Source organism: Melospiza georgiana, chromosome 5 (genome assembly GCF_028018845.1).
Source record: "Melospiza georgiana isolate bMelGeo1 chromosome 5, bMelGeo1.pri, whole genome shotgun sequence".
NCBI lineage: Eukaryota > Metazoa > Chordata > Aves > Passeriformes > Passerellidae > Melospiza > Melospiza georgiana.
The window spans coordinates 67563413-67579611 of NC_080434.1; the positions used below are offsets into that span (position 1 = coordinate 67563413).

Sequence of the window (16199 nt, forward strand, 5' to 3'; positions counted from 1 at the left end):
AAAACCTTTAATATCATCATTCTTGGTCAGAGGCCTCATTATGTGTGCACCCCCAGATTTTCCCTGCCCATCTCCTGCCTTGCCCCTCTCATCACACAGGGTTGGATTTGTCCTTTTTGGTGTATTTGGAGTTGTTTTGGCTCATCTGGAGCAGCTCTGAGCTCCCCAAGAGGTGCAGGATGCAAAGGAAGGGGATCAGCTGTCCAGACTTGCCTGCTTAGGGCTGAGGATGCCTTATTAATCACATCTCACATATGTAATTATCTGTAATTGCTTTTTGAATTTCCTGTTCCTAGTGAGGCTGGTGGTCTGTGAGAGAAGGAAATGTGCTGGAGGTTGGGATCCTGAGGAATTTACTCAGCTTCTCTAAAGAACCAAAGGAAATCCTAAATCCTAAATCCTGCTCTTTCATCATGCTCTTCCTCCTGAACAGCAGGAGAATTCTGGGGTCGATGTCATCAGCAAAAAGCAACAAATTCCTTCTTCCTTGAGCTGCTTGAGGAATTCCTGCTGGAATAGACCTAAGAGCGCATTTTCATCCAAATGGAAACTTTTTAGTAATGTCCACATTCAAAAGTAGGTTTTTTTTTTTCCTTCCAAGAAAGGAGAAACTCTGAGTGTCTGTGTAGGTGCTTTCCATTCCATCAGGGATCAGGAATCATAACCAAACTGTGCGATTTTGGGAGCTCTCAAGGCCATATTTGGAGTGGGCTGGTGACTTTTCCACCAATCCACTGGTTTGGATGTTCCAAAAAAACCCAAAAAACTGCATCCTGGAATGTGATGGTTCTCCCAGGGATCCAGGGAGAAGTTCCTTCAGCCCTGTCCTGAGGAAAGCCACAAGCCCTGAGGTCACCACACAGTTGCTCCTGTGTGGTTTAGGTGCCAGCCTAAAACCTTTCTGGAGCTGCTGTGGAAATGAATTTATTGTGGAAATCTCAGGTTTACCCCATCCCACCCCCTCCCACTCTGAGCAAACCTCCAGAGCAGAGGGGAGAAGGTTCAGCTCCCACAGAGGCCTTGGGTGTCTCCTCTCTCTGGAAGATGCACAGGGAAGATTTTCTGATCTTGCTATTTGAAATTTTAGGGTCTCAAAGCCTTTATCTGGGGGGTTTTGGTGGTTTTGTTTGAGCAGCTGAGGTTTCTGGACCTCCCACTCTGAGCAAACCTCCAGAGCAGAGGGGAGAAGGTTCAGCTCCCACAGAGGCCTTGGGTGTCTCCTGTCTCTGGAAATCAGACACAGTAAATAGTTTTATCTTGCTATTTGAAATCTTAGGGTCTCAAAGCTTTTTTCTGGGGGGTTTTGGTGGTTTTGTTTGAACAGCTGAGGTTTCTGGTGCTGTGGGCAGCCCTCTGCTTTCCTAGAAGCCCCAAACTCCCAACTCTGCCGTGACCTGGAGCTGGTGCCATGCTGGGGGTTGAGTTTCCAGTTTTTATAAAGCTGGGAGTGCTGAGGCTCTGAGAGCTCAGCATTAACCAAACCCCCCAAAAGTCACAAATAAAGGCTCAGAAACCATCAGATTTCAAACAGCAAGACCAAGAAGAAGCTCCTCGTGCCTGCCAGGTGTCCCTGATGTCACCCCGAGGCTCCAGCAGGGTCCCTGAGGTGGGGCAGTGGGAGCAGCAGAGCTCCTGGGGGCTGGACTGGGGATGACCACGGGGCTGGAGCTCAGGAGCTGCTGCTCCAGGACAGGCTGGGACATGCAGGGAGCGGGGTCACCTCCCCCAGGTGTGGGCTGAGATCCCACCTGTGCTCTGTTATCATGGCTGTTATCATCACTCATTGCAGAGACACCCTGGGCCAGGGCAGCTCCCTGCTCCAGCCACAAATCCATATTCCCAAATTTCCCTTCCTTTTCTTTCCCCCAAATCCACATTTCCCTTCTTCCCACCTGATTTAATGTCCAGGTCTCCCCAAATCCACATTCCCAAATTTCCCTTCCTTCTCCCTTTCACAAATCCACAATTCCCTTCTTCCCACCTGATTTAATGTCCAGGTCTCCACAAATCCGCATTCCCAAATTTCCCTTCCTTTTCCTTTCCCCAAATCCACATTTCCCTTCTTCCCACCTCATTAAATGTTGAGGTCTTTGCTGAGTATTTTTCCTCAGAGAAGCTGTGCTGTGGTAATTCCCCAAAAGTTTAAAAAACTTTTAAAACTCCCACCCTTGATTGTAGAATCATGAAATTAGGTTGCAAAAGACTTTGAAGGTCGTCAAATCCAACCATTAATCCAGCACCACCAAACCACAGAGCCACATGATCATTTAGGCAGGAAAAACCTTTAAAATAATCAAATCCAGCGATGAAACCAGCACTGCCCAACGCAGTGAAGGGGGGGAAGCTGCAGTCCCACAGCTGCCCCAAAAATCCTGAAATCTGCTTTGCTTCAGGGCAATTGGTTATTCCCATTTCAGCTGAGGGCAGGAACATCCCTGGCAAACAAAATGTCTCCTGAAATGGAAAAACCTTCAAAACCCACAACAGCCAAATATTCCAGTAAAAAAGTAATCTCCTGGACTTAACAACTCTCAAAAGCCAAAACAACCAAATATTCCAGACAGCCAAATATTCCAACTTTCCTCCATTTTTATTGTTTAAAGATAACTTTCATTTCAAGTTCTGGTGCTTTTTAATTCCCCCAACCCAGGGTGAGGCAGCAGCCCTGATCCAGCTCTGGTGGAAAAGTGCTGACCATGGGTCCTGTCACAGGCAGAGCATTTCCAGCTTTTCTCCCTTCTTTGGAACAATGAAAAGGAGTAAATTTGGGATATTTGCCTCCTGAGATTTATCCATTCCAGATTTTTCTTTGCCGTGAAGGCTTTGGCCACCAGCACCCACCTTCAGCTGCTGTAGGACAGGGTGGAAATGATAGGATTTTTAAGGTCCCTTCCAAGCCAAACCATTCCATGATTCCATGGTTCTTGACCTGTCAGGAGACTTTCCATGGCTTTGTGAAAAACATTTTGACTGAATATGTTTTTTTATTATGAAAACTGAACATTTCTTTCAAAGACAGGGGTCAGAAAGACTTGAGAGAAACCTAAAATGAAAAGAACTGTACTGGTCACCTCTTAAATTCAATTTTTATTATTAATTTGAAGGAAAATGTCACAAAATTCAGGTTTCTCTCAAAACTGTTTTTCCCCAACTCAGTGATTTGGGCAGAAAACTGAATATCAATAATTCATTAATCATTCATTTGTACTTCAGTCATGAGAACATCTCTCAACCAGTGTGTCCAGTTTTGGGGCACACCAGGATTTCAACTGGATAGAGAAACCGGGAAGTTGTCAGAAAAGAGCTTTAACACCAACATTTCAGGCAACAATCTGCCTTGCTGAGGAGAACCACGAGTTTTGTCTTTGGTTTTAACAAAGCTGAGCTGATAATCTTTGGACACTTGCATGGGAGGAAAATCTCTGTCAGGATATCTCCTCAGGGCAGCAAATGGACAAATGAAGAGCTGAAATTGTGGATTTAGGAAAATGCCAACGTGGGGGATGGCTGGTGCTCTTTGGAGCAGGACACAGAGAGGCCCTGGGGCTGCACAGCTGCTGGGCTCTGGAACCAGAGGCTGGAGATGCTCTGAAAAATGTTTCCTGTGATATAATCAAAAGGTTTCTGGAGTATTTCCCGAATTCTCTCACGTTGAGGTCCCCCTCAGTTGGCTGCAGGTCTGTGGCAATTCCAGGAGGATTCCTTAGCCAGCACTGCTGTCCTTGTCTCATTCCTGAGGGATCCATCCACGGGGGCACTTGAGTGGTTTGGGTGGGATGGGGCCTAAAACCCATCTCATTCCACCCCCTGCCATGGCCAGGGACACCTTCCATGGACACCTTCCATGGCCAGAGACACCTTCCATGAGTACCTTCCATGATCTGGAACACCTTCCATTGATACCTTCCATGGACATGGACACTTTCCATGGGCAGGGACACCTTTCATGAGCAAGGACACCTTTCATGGACACCTTCCATGGGCAGAGACACCTTCCATGATCAGGGACACTTTCCATGGACACTTTCCATGGACATGGACACCTTACGTGGCCAGGGACATGGACAGTGACACTTTCCATGGACACCTTCCATGGGCAGGGACACTTTCCGTGGGTAGGGACACCTTCCATAAGGAAGGATACCTTCCATGGTCAGGGACACCTTCCATGGCCAGGAACACTTTCCATGGACAACTTCCATGGTCAGGGACACCTTACGTGGCCAGGGACACTTTCCACGGACAGGGACACTTTCCATGAGCAAGGACACTTTCCATGGACAGGGACACTTTCCATGGACACCTTTCATGGCCAGGGACACCTTCCATGATCAGGGACACTTTCTATGGTCAAGGACACCTTCCATGGACACTTTCCTCTAGGCCAGGTGCTCCAAGCCCCATAATCCAAGGGGAACCAGCCAGTGACCTGAAATGCTGCTGGACTCCACAAATCCATGGGACAGGATATATCCATCCAGAGGGGCTGGGAGAGCTGGGGCAAGGACTTGGGGAGACATTTCCCATCATTTATCAGCACTCCTGGATTACTGGGAAGGTCCCATTTGACTGGGAGTGCAAATGGGTGACAAGAAAGGGGCTGGAGCATGACCAGGGCAGGGAACAGAGCTGGGCAGGGGCTGTAGAATCCCTGAGGGAGCTGAGAAGGGGCTGCACAATCCCTGAGGGAGCTGGGAAGGGGCTGCACAATCCCTGAGGGAGCTGGGAAGGGGCTGCAGAATCCCTGAGGGAGCTGGGCAGGGGCTCAGCCTGGAGCAAAGGAGGCTCAGGGGGCCCTTGTGGCTCTGCACAGCTCCTGCCAGGAGGGGAACAGGGACAAGAAGAGGGGGAACGGCCTCAGGGGAGCCTCAGGGTGGGCACAGCAGGAATTTCCCCATGGAAAGGGGGGTCAGGCACTGGAAGTGCCCAGGGAGGTTTGGAGTGCCCATCCCTGGAGGCATATCCAGCCTTGTGGATGTGGCACTTGGGGACACTGTCACTGGTGGCCTTGGCAGTGCTGAGGATGGTTGGGCTTGGTGATCTCCAAGCTCCTTTCCCACCCCAAGAATTCCATGATCCCGTGGTACCACAGCCCTTCCTACCCCTGGCTGAGCCTCCCGAGGGCTCTGAGCCCCCAGCCCTGCCCTGGGCTGTGCCCTGGTGACCACAGGCCTGGGAGGAGATGGCCCAGAGCTGCTGGAAGGGCCAGGAGACCCTTCCCAGGCTTCCAAGTAGCCTCCAGCCCCTCTCCCTGCTGGCAGCAGCAGCAGCAGCCACAGTGGCCACGCTGGCCCTCCCTTCCCCCAGCCCGGAGCAGCATCCTCCAGTCCCCTGACCCTCCCCCTCCCAAAATTGGCTGCTTTCTCCCTTTTCTCCCCCCCTCTCCTTTTTTTTTTTTTCTTTTTTTTTTTTTTTTTTTTTTTTTGGCTGAGTGATGAGCTGTATGCCAAATCCATCTGCTCCTGTCTCCCCTAGCTGCCTTCCATATCGTTCCAGGATCCCTGGCAGCCAGCCTAGACCTATCTCTCTCCCCGCACTCTCCGGAGCACATTCCTTTCTACACCTTTTCCCGAGCTGGGATAGAAATGAGTATCAACCCCAAACAAAAAGCATCTGCTTCCTGCCTGCTGCTGCCTCACCGGCCGTGCCTGCATGCTGCACCCGTGTCAGCAGCCATGCAAAACACAGGGAGCCCCCCGGGAGCCCCCCGTGCAGCGCCCCGAGCCCCCCGCGCCCGCTCCCGCGCCGGCTCCGCAGCACCAGCTGTGACCACCGCACCATTTGTTCCTCCAGCCCACGCCAGCACTCCCAGCCAGTTCTTTATCACCCCAATTAGCCTTGTCTGAGCTGATGAGAGGAGAGAGGCTCCCACTGCAAGGCAAGGGATGGGGGGAAGAGAGCTGGAGAGCCGGGGAGGCGATTCCCAGCTTTGTTCCCTGGGAGGGAGGGATGGGTTTCACCCTGGTGCTGGCATTGCTGCCATCCTGCCCTGAGCACTGCTGGTCCATGAACAGGTGATTAATAAGGGTCAGGACACTGAGATTTTGGGGTTTCCCCCCGTTTTCCTCTGGTGCTCTTGGAAAGGAGCATCCTCAACATTCGCCTGCTCCCAGGGGCTGGGATGGGCTGTGGTTCCCTGGGGGGGATGGGTTTCACCAGGGCAGGGACACTGGTGCTGGCATTGCTGCCATCCTGCCCGAGATACCTGAGCACTGCTGCGCCATGAACAGGTGCTCAATAAGGGTCAGGGCATTGAATTTTTTTGGGTTTTCCCCCTTTTTCATCTCATGCTCTTGACTGTCTGCCAGGGGGAAAGGAGCATCCTTGGGTTTCACCTGCTCCCAGGGGCTGGGATGGGCTGTGGTTCCCTGGGAGGGAGGGATGGGTTTCACCCTGCTGCTGGCATTGCTGCCATCCTGCCCGAGATACCTGAGCACTGCTGCTCCATGAACAGGTGCTCAATAAGGGTCAGGGCACTGAGATTTTGGGGTTTTTCCCCGTTTTCCTCTGGTGCTCTTGGCTGTCTGCTGAAGGAAAAGGAGCATCCTCGGGTTTCACCTGCTCCCAGGGGCTGGGGTGGGCTGTGGTTCATCCCAGCCATGTTTCTGGGTGAGCTGAGAGGTGCATCCTGGTGGTGTCCTAGTGGGGATCTCCCTGGATCTATGGCAAAGCTTCCAGGATGCTGAAGGTGTTTCTGCTTCTCCCACAGCCTCATTGGAGAGCTCCCCATGTTGGGTACCAAGCTGCCAGTGCAACCATCAGCCCCAAATCCTGGGGTTTGCCCCAAACAACCCCCTTGTAGCACTGTCTGGGAGTGGTGCTTCCCACCCTGGGTCCCTCAGTGCTGCTCCTGGAATTCTGCTGGATTCATTGGTGAAGGCCCTTCCCTGGTAACATCCCAAAGCCAGGAGGGGGATCCCTCCTTTGCCCTGGCACAGATAGAGCTGGGAAGAGGAGGATGGGCACGATTCAACCCCAGCGCCATGGTGGGCATTGGTTTGAAGGGACAAAGTGCCCTGTGTGGGACAGTGGGACAGGTGCCATCAGTGCAGGCCCAGCCTGCTCCTCAAAACACCCTCAAGGCAGCTGCTCCTTCACAGGAGGGTTCCCAGCATGGCCATGACCATGATCAAGGTCATCTTGGCAGCTGAGACACCAAAATCTTGACCAGGAGCTGTGGTCTCCACATCTGTCACAATTCCCTGGCCAGTTGGCTGAGCAGGTCCAGGATTCTGGACAGCTGGAACAGCAGAACCCCAAAATGAGTGAAATTACACTTTGCAACAAAAAACACCAGCAAGGGAGTCAAAGGCTGGTGCACAGCAAGGTTGGGATTTAATGTTGTCTTGGTACCTGTAACCCACCACCATCTCCCTGTTCTTCTCCACCTGATTTCCAGGTGGGAGGAGCAGGTTTCTCCTGATGGATTTCTGAGCAGCTTTCCCAATTTCCTGTAAATTTTTCCTTGGTGCAGATGCACCCCTTGGAGCTCCCGAGGCTCTGGAGCAGATTTCAATCCCTTCTTGATTAAAGTCAGCCAGGTGGAGACCTGCAGAGGAGGCTGCAGTCCAACCAGTCACCCCCAGTGTGTCCAACATCTTCCCAGGCTTCAGGAAGGTGCTTGAGCTTTGTGTCACAGCTCCAAAGCAGTGTCTGTGACTGGTGGTGTCACAGGGGGCCCTCACTGGTGCCCATCCTGCATGAGAACCATGGAATCCTTAAAATAGAGAAACCCTCAGAGTCCATCCAGTCCAACCACTCCCCCAGCGCTGCCAAGGCCACCACTGACCATGTCCCCAGGTGGCCTTGGCAGGTCCCCATGTCCCCACATCCATGTGGTTTTTGAGCACTTCCACCTTAAGTATGAATCCTAAGACACTTCCCATGTCCTTCTGCTCCATCACCAGACCTATCCCACCTCCCTCCCACCTCCCTGAACCCACCTCAGACCCTTCTGTCCAGCCTTGCCATGGATGAAGAACCCATTCTCCACATGGGGAAAGGAGCAATTTCCCCCCTGGCCCAGGGGCTGGAAGCTGGAAGGATCTCCAAACAATTATCTCATCTCTTCCTTCCACCAAGACAAGCTCAGCTCTGCCTAAACTATTCCTGATGGCTTCCCTGTAATTTGTGCTGAAAACTTCCCACCACAGACGCCCCACACCTTCCCCCAGCAGTCGGCTGCGATATTTTGCTCTTCCCACCAGGATCCTCTTCCTGCTGTTCAGCTTGGATTGTGCTGGCTGCTTCTTGAATTGTGTCCCACGAGAGCGTGAGCACAGCCCTGCTCCTTCCTTCCCTCCTTCCTTCCCTCTCCCTGCACAGCCTCAGCTTCCAGCTGGGCACAGCCCTGTCCCCAGCACCCCGGGGCTGTCCCAGCACTGAGCTGGGCTCCACCAGGGCAGCTGTGCCTTCCTTGGGGCTCCCAGTTCTCCAAACTGCTGGAGAGGGTGGGACTGGGGGGCATCTCAGTTTGGTTTCTGTGGAGCAGGTTGGGTTTGAGCTGCCCCATTTCCCATGGGCGGTCAGTGCTGACCCTCCCAATTCCAGGTGGAATTAATTTCAAAGCAGAATCACTGAGGTTGAAAAACCCTCTGAGATGACAGAACCCACCCTGTGACCCATCCCCACCTTGGCACCAGTGTGGCATCACCCCCTCCAGCCATCCCTTGCCCCCCAGGCTGGGGTTCCGCTTCCCCCCTGGATATTTTCCTGAAGCCACCCAGCCCCAAACCCTCGGAGCTGCTCCGTGTGTCCCTGGCAGAAAGCTGCCCAGACAATGGGAGGAAAGCTGCGTCAGAGGCAGCAGAGCAGAGCAGGGCTGATCCTCCCTCGGGAGGGATCCGTGGGATCCGGATCCGCTGCACCTTTCCCGGTGCTCTCCCGGCACAATGCTTCACTTTGTGCTGCAGCACTGAAAGCAATGGTGAAGTTGCTAATAATGGCACTAAAAGAAAATATGCTACATCTGTTATGGATAGCAGTACAAAATTAGCTGATCACACCTCTGACACCCAAGATGTCTTCACTTAAAATACTCGTTGGCTTTACTTTACATAATTTGCTGATTATATTTAAAAGAAATACAATTTTGCAATTACTGTTCTTTCTGGTGTGCTATCTATGCATCATTTTCTTTTTATGTTTATATATTTCTCCTTCATTAGTGCAGTCTGAAGGGTGATTAGATCCCTTCAAACATTTTACAGAGGTTAAACGTTGATTAAGATTTAATTATTACTGTAAATAGCTTGGAATGACATATGGTGCAAAAACCTGACATATGTGCATTTGAATAAATGAAGTGCTATTTCCCATGATGCTTCAGTAGCTGTTTAACAGCTTTGCTGAAGGGTTATGTTGCACCTCATGTTAAGATTGCTTTGATGTTATATTTTGTTGGGTTTTTGCAGCTGAAAGCTAAGAACAGTTTTTCCAGTTTTTAAAAACATTGAATATTTTAAATACCTAAATTGTTTTGCACAAATTTTTGCTAATTTGTCTAACTAGGTTAAACATTTTCAAAAGCATTTCGATTTTTAACGTGGGTTCCTCGCATTGTGTCAGCACCAGCGTGGGTTCAGTGTACAGGATTCCCAAAATTCCAGGTTTTCCCAGGTGTCCTGGCCCAGCTGGGAGCGGGGTCTTTGCTTGCCCAGGAGTGCCACGGATCCCTCCCGGGGATGCAGAGATTCCAAGTGATTTCAGAGCAAGGGAAAGCTTCAGGAGGAGCTGGTGGAAGGAAAAAAATTAGGAAAGGGATGGAGATTTCTGGAGATGGAGAAAGGGGCAGGAAGGGTTTGGCCATGAGGGTGGAGCCCAGCCAGGCTCTTCCCTCAGGCACCACCTGGGCTTTGGCAGGTCCAGCTCTGGGCTCTGGGTGCCGGGAGCTGCAGGGAAGGAAGGGATGGGAGGCTGGGCTGGGTGGGATGTGCTGGAGCCTCAGACACTCAATAATTCATTGAGCACTGCCAGGCACAGAACGTGCAGCGTTCCCTGTGCTGCAAACCCATCCTCATCGGGGGGGGGGACACACCAAACAGCAGCAGCAGCGTGGTTGGCATGGAATTATCCCCATCTCCTCCCTCTCCGTGAATCAATTCTCCAAGTGATCCATGCCTGGGCTCTGATCCTGCTCCTCTTTGCCTCCGCAGATCGAGACGTCCCAGCTGGAGCCGGAGATCGCCATGGCCACCACCAGTAAAACTGTGGTCTACAACAAAGGCTTGTGAGTGCAAGAGGAGCATCCCAGCCCAGGAGGTCTGGGGAGGGAAGAGGGGAAGCTCCAGCCCTGGAGAAAGCAAACAACAGCAAGAAGAAGATGAAATAATAGAGCTCAGTGATAGGAGCTGCTCCCGGCAGCCCGGGAGTGAATTAACACCTGCAGAGAACTGACACCTCACACCACTCAAAAAGATTCATATTAAAAGTTTTAACTTAGCAACAGGATCAGCAACTACAACAAATAAAATCACGTTGAACCACTTTAGAACTAGCTAACAAAACTCAGAATGGCTGGCACTGCATGGAGGGAGACCAGGGGCGAGCTCAGAGCTGCCTGCACAGCACAGACATCACCCAGCACATCCTGTGTCCATGGGAGCTCAGTCCCCATTGCTGCTGCACAGCACCAGCCTGCAGAGACCCAGGGGAGTGTGGATGTGGTTGATCAGGGCATTGGGAATGCCCAGTATTGATTTCCTGCCCATCCCACCCCAGCACTCGTGAGCTGAAGAGGAATTGCCACGTCTGTGTGCCCAGTGAAGGGCTGGGCTGTGCCCTCCATCCCTCCTCCTCCTCCTCCTGCTGCAGACACTGCTGGTGGCATCCTGCCCTTCACTGCGAGACTGGCTGGCCCTGGATCCCACCCCCTGGAATACCACAGGGGCTTTGGCCTGGGTTCCAAGATCCTGGAAAGCTGAGGTGCCCACGGGTGGAGTGTTGGAGCAGAAATGGTGCTGGAGCTGCTCTGTCCTTCTGCACAGCCCTGAGGGGGCTTTGTCCCACCCAGCACCCTCTGACAGAGGTGCTGCTAATCTCAGGTGGTTGGCTAAGCCACGCTTTGCTGAGCTGGTGTCTAAGGACAGGATGGGGTTTAAGTTTGGATCAATCCCCAGCTGGGCAGGCAGTGGGACAAGGATCATGGCAGCCCCTTCCAACTGGAATTTCTCCTCTCCTCTCCTCTCCTCTCCTCTCCTCTCCTCTCCTCTCCTCTCCTCTCCTCTCCTCTCCTCTCCTCTCCTCTCCTCTCCTCTCCTCTCCTCTCCTCTCCTCTCCTCTCCTCTCCTCTCCTCTCCTCTCCTCTCCTCTCCTCTCCTCTCCTCTCCTCTCCTCTCCTCTCCTCTCCTTTCTCTTTCTCTTTCTCTTTCTCTTTCTCTTTCTCTTTCTCTTTCTCTTTCTCTTTCTCTTTCTCTTCTCTCTTTCTCTTTCTCTTTCTCTTTCTCTTTCTCTTTCTCTTTCTCTTTCTCTTTCTCTTTCTCTTTCTCTTTCTCTTTTCTCTTTCTCTTTCTCTTTCTCTTTCTCTTTCTCTTTCTTCCTCTTCCTCTTCCTCTTCCTCTTCCTCTTCCTCTTCCTCTTCCTCTTCTTCCTCTTCTCTCCCCCATTTCTCCAACCCCTCCACCCAGCACACCCAGCTCTGCCCAAGTCCCTGTGCTGGTGCAGACCAGGACCCAAAGCCAGGTCCTGGCAGCTGTGCTGAGCTGATGCTGTGCCACTGCACCTTCCGAGGGGACACTGCCCTCTGGGGATATCTGTCTGTCTGTCTGTCCCTTCAAGCTTTGGGCTGGTTAAAGGGGAGAGCTGAGTCACCCCCACACTGCACCGAGTTTGGGGCCACAGTTTGACTTTCTGGCACCTCACAAAATTCTGGTATCTCACAAAATTCAACAAAAATTCACCCCAAAATACGACCCTGAGGGACTCCCTCAGGTTTATTTGGAGCATGGGCACCAGCAGAACATTCCAGAGGCAGGGTGTCCCTGCAGGACCCTTGTCCCTGCAGGTTCCATGTCCCTGCAGGACCCTTGTCCCTGCAGGATCCCTGTGGAGGGGGCACCATGGTGGTGTTGGGGTGGCACAAGCTCTTACCCTTCAAATGCCAATTTCTTGTGGGGTTGGGGAGGGTGGGAGGGAAAGGGGAAACCAAATCCCCACTGACACAGAATGTACTTGATGGATTTGTTGCAATGTCTGGAATTGGGAGGCCTGAGCCCCCCAGGTGTGGGGTCAGACCCACAGGAACAGGATCCACCCCGTGGGCCAGCTCAGGGCCCTGCTCCTGCCCTGCCTGGTGTAAATCAGCAGGAATTGCACACAGCGGGTGGGTGCTGTGGGTTTCAGCAGGCAGGACAGGAGGGGCAGCTCCAGGCCCCTCAGAGCTGCTGTTCTGGGACAGCTCCTGGTCCCAAACACTGCTGGGAGCCCAGAGTGGGCCCCCTCACCCCTGGGGCTGCTCTGGGTCACACCAGGGCCAGCACAGCTGGGTTGGGCCCAGGGCAGTCCCTCAATGCACTACATGAGATGAATGTACCTTCCAGAGGACGGTCCCACCCCAGCTGGGGCCTGGGGGAGGGCACAAGGAGGTGACAGCTGTGCTGGGGACATTTCCAAGGCCATCTGTGCCACTGGCAGCACCCTGGGACAGATAACTCCTGCAGCAGTGAGGGGGAGCACAGGGAAGGGAAAAGGGACATGGCAGTGCCCAGGGATGGGGAAAAGGGACATGGCAGTGCCCAGGGATCAGGAAAAGGGACATGGCTGTGCTCAGGGATGTGGCAGTGCCCAGGGAAGGGATGTGGCAGTGCCCAGGGAAGCGGAGCAGGGATGTGGCAGTGCCCAGGAAGGGGAGCGGGGATGTGGCAGTGCCCAGGGAAGCGGAGCAGGGATGTGGCAGTGCCCAGGAAGGGGAGCAGGGATGTGGCAGTGCCCAGGAAGGGGAGCAGGGATGTGGCAGTGCCCAGGGAAGGGGAGCAGGGATGTGGCAGTGCCCAGGAAGGGCAGCAGGGATGTGACAGTGCCCAGGAAGGGGAGCAGGGATGTGGCAGTGCCCAGGAATGGGAGCAGGGATGCTAGCAGTACCCAGGGTTCTGTTTGGAGCAAGGGGAAGGAGGAAGGGAAGGAAGGGATGGAGGCTGAGCTCTGCTGTGACATCCCAGAGGGGAGGGAGCAGAATTTGGGTTTCTGGGTGATTACAGAGCCCAGGGGTGGTGTCTGAGCTGGGGGTACCTGCAAGGGATTTCAGTGGATGGAAGGAGCCTGGGCCCTGCTGCCATCAAGGAAAGCCAGGGATTGATCAGGTTCTGCCTGGGGAAAGAGCCAGGTCCCGATTTTCCCGTGGTGGGAGAGGCTGTGGGTGCTCTCCCTGCACACACATCACCTGCAGGGATCACACATCGTTAGCAGGGCTCCCATCCCATGTCCTGATTTTGGATGAGCCCTCCCTGGCAGGGGTTGGGAATGGGATGAGATTACAGGGCCCTTCCAGCCCAAACCATTCCAGGATTCCGTGCTGCCAGGGGTGGAGAAGTGACCACCCAGTGACCATCAGCAGGGGCTGGATCCATCCAGAGCAGAGACCCGGGGTTATTAAAGCCAGGCAGCTCCGGGGAATGCAGAGGGGCTGATCCTGGGGAGGGGCTGGGCACAGCTTGGGGATGTCAGAGGAGCTGTGCTGTGAGCGTGCCTCGGCTCAAAGGCAGCTGCTCCGTCACACAAGTGACAATGACAGGCCCTAAATGAGTCTGGGGTGGTGTCTGCCCGCACAAACCCCGTCAGACTTGTTTGGCTTTGTGTGGCAGCAACAGGGGCTCAGTCAGCTCGGCAGGGTTTGTGCTGAGCAGTGGAACACCCTGGGCCTGAGTCAGCCCTTCCCTGGCAGGGTCACCTCGGCCAGCCCCTGGCACCCTGGCAGCAGTGGTTGCTCCCAGATTTTGTCCCAACGTCACTCCAAGTGTCGTGGCCCTGCCCAAAGCACTGGGCAGAAGCTCCTGGTGGAGCTGGGGAGAGGCGCCAGGCCCTGAGCTCATTCCGTTCTCTACCTCCTCTGGCAGCAGGGAATCCTGGAATGGTTTGGGTTGGAAGGGCCCTGGAACCTCATCCCATCCCAAACCCCTGCCAGGGAGGGCTCATCCACAATCCCTGCAGGTCTGGGGTGGGGAGGTGGCTCTGGACACCCCGGGATTGTGCCCACACCTCTCAAACCCACGTGCATCCCCCTGGGACCATCAGGACACTGCAGGTGTCCCTGGGACAATCAGGACACTGCAGGTCCCTGGGTGCTGCCCTCCCCTCGCTGTCCCCAGCCTGGTGACGAGCAGGACAAGGGCTCTGCATGAGGAGCACATTGTGGTGGCCCTGTGCTCCCAAACCCTTGGGAACCCAGAGTCCTTGGGCATCCCAGCATGGGGACACCGAGATCACAGTGTCCCCAGCTGAACCAGTGAGGGCTGGGGTTGGGTTTTATCCAAGGCAGCAGGAAGCTGAACCCCATGGGTGTCCAAAGGCACTGGCACTGCCAGGCAGAGCGAGGCTGGGATCCCTCCTGGAGCAGCCGCAGAGCTGGGAGCTCCTGGTCCCTGCCCTCGTAGTGGGAGCAATGGGAATGTCACATGGGAATGTCACATGTGGGACCATCCCATATAGGAATATGTGGGAATGTCCCACGTGGGACTGTCACATGTGGGAATGTCCCATGTGGGAATGCCCCATATGGGAATGCCATATGGGACTGTCACTATGAGAATGTCCCACATGGGAATGCCCCACATGGGAATGCCCCATGTGGGAATGTCCCTCATGGAAATGCCACATGGGAATGCCCCGTGTGGGAATGTCCCTCATGGAAATGCCACATGGGAATGCCCCATGTGGGAATGTCCCACATGGAAATGCCACATGGGAATGCCCCATGTGGGAATGTCCCTCATGGAAATGCCACATGGGAATGCCCCATGTGGGAATGTCCCTCATGGAAATGCCACATGGGAATGCCCCATGTGGGAATGTCCCACATGGAAATGCCACATGGGAATGCCCCATGTGGGAATGTCCCTCATGGAAATGCCACATGGGAATGCCCCATGTGGGAATGCTCCTCATGGAAATGCCCTACACAGGAATGCCCCACGTGGGAATGTCCCACATGTGAATGTCCCACATGGCAATGCCCCACCTGGGAATGTCCCACGAGGGAATGTCCCCCTCAGCCCTTCCAGCAGCTCTGGGGCCGGGACACGGAGCTGGTACACGGCTCCACGTCAGCTGCGGTTGTCAGGCCAGCGAGCGGTGCCAGGCAGCTCCCCAGCCCAGCCAATGACACCACTCTGCACGTTCATTTAATCCCTAATTAATCTCCTGGTGCACAGAGCAGAGCCCTGGGCTGGGGGAAGGACCCCGAGCGCTGCGTTCCCGGTTTGCTGTAATTGGGAACGAGGGAGGGACCGGGGAGCGCCGCTCACATCGAGCCCTTCCCTCGGCACGGAACAATAACGAGACCGTCGGCTCCCGGAGCATCTAATTAGAAATGGCGCGCTTAATTGATTTCTTGGCGATGTTAATTAAGGAATAATGAGAACCAGGTTGCAGCATGAGGTGCCAGCGAGAAGTTTTGAATGTCTCTCCTGGAGGATGGGTCTGGTGGCTGCTCCTGGGACAGCCAGGGGACAAGCCCAGGGTGGTGTCACCCATGTCCCAGTGGGGTGTCCCAATTCCAGCCTGGGCACAGCTCAGCTCCTTCCATTTTCCCTTGTTCCTCCTTTTCCTGTCCCCCTGCCTGGGCTGTGCCAGGTCCTGGCAGGATGGCAGGAGGTCCCTGTGGGGTCACCTGGTCAATGCTGGACCCTGCCACCCAGGGACAGGAGATGCGGGGACATCCCTGGCAATGCCACCTGGCCTAGGGATGGGCTGTCCCCTCCTCACGCAGGGCTGGGATGGAGATCCAGAGTCTGGGACGGCCTTGGGAGGAGCGTGGAGGGTCCCAGGGTGTGTGAGACCTCCCTGGGCAGAGATCTGGGTACAGATCAATCCCCTGGGATGCTCTGAGGACATTCCCAGGCTGGGATGTGGAGTCCTGGTGCTGGTGGCTGTCCCCAGCTCTGGGTGTGTCCCCAGGTCCCTTTAGGAAACACCACTTTGGGCTTTTTACTGGTTTTTATGACTTATTCCACACCTGGTATCTCATCCTTGGGTCTGAGCACCCCCTG

General features: G+C 54.1%; 1 protein-coding gene across 2 annotated transcripts in view; it reads left to right on the forward strand.

Moving 5' to 3' along the window:
- Positions 1-11204, forward strand: part of SFXN5 (sideroflexin 5) — a 107867-nt gene extending 96663 nt beyond the window's left edge. For both annotated transcript variants that reach the window (XM_058024925.1, XM_058024926.1), the window contains one exon: positions 10155-11204. In XM_058024925.1, the coding sequence (XP_057880908.1) occupies positions 10155-10232 (78 nt within the window). In that variant the 3' untranslated portion in view covers positions 10233-11204. The remainder of the gene's footprint in view (positions 1-10154) is intronic.
- Positions 11205-16199: the final 4995 nt, after the last annotated feature.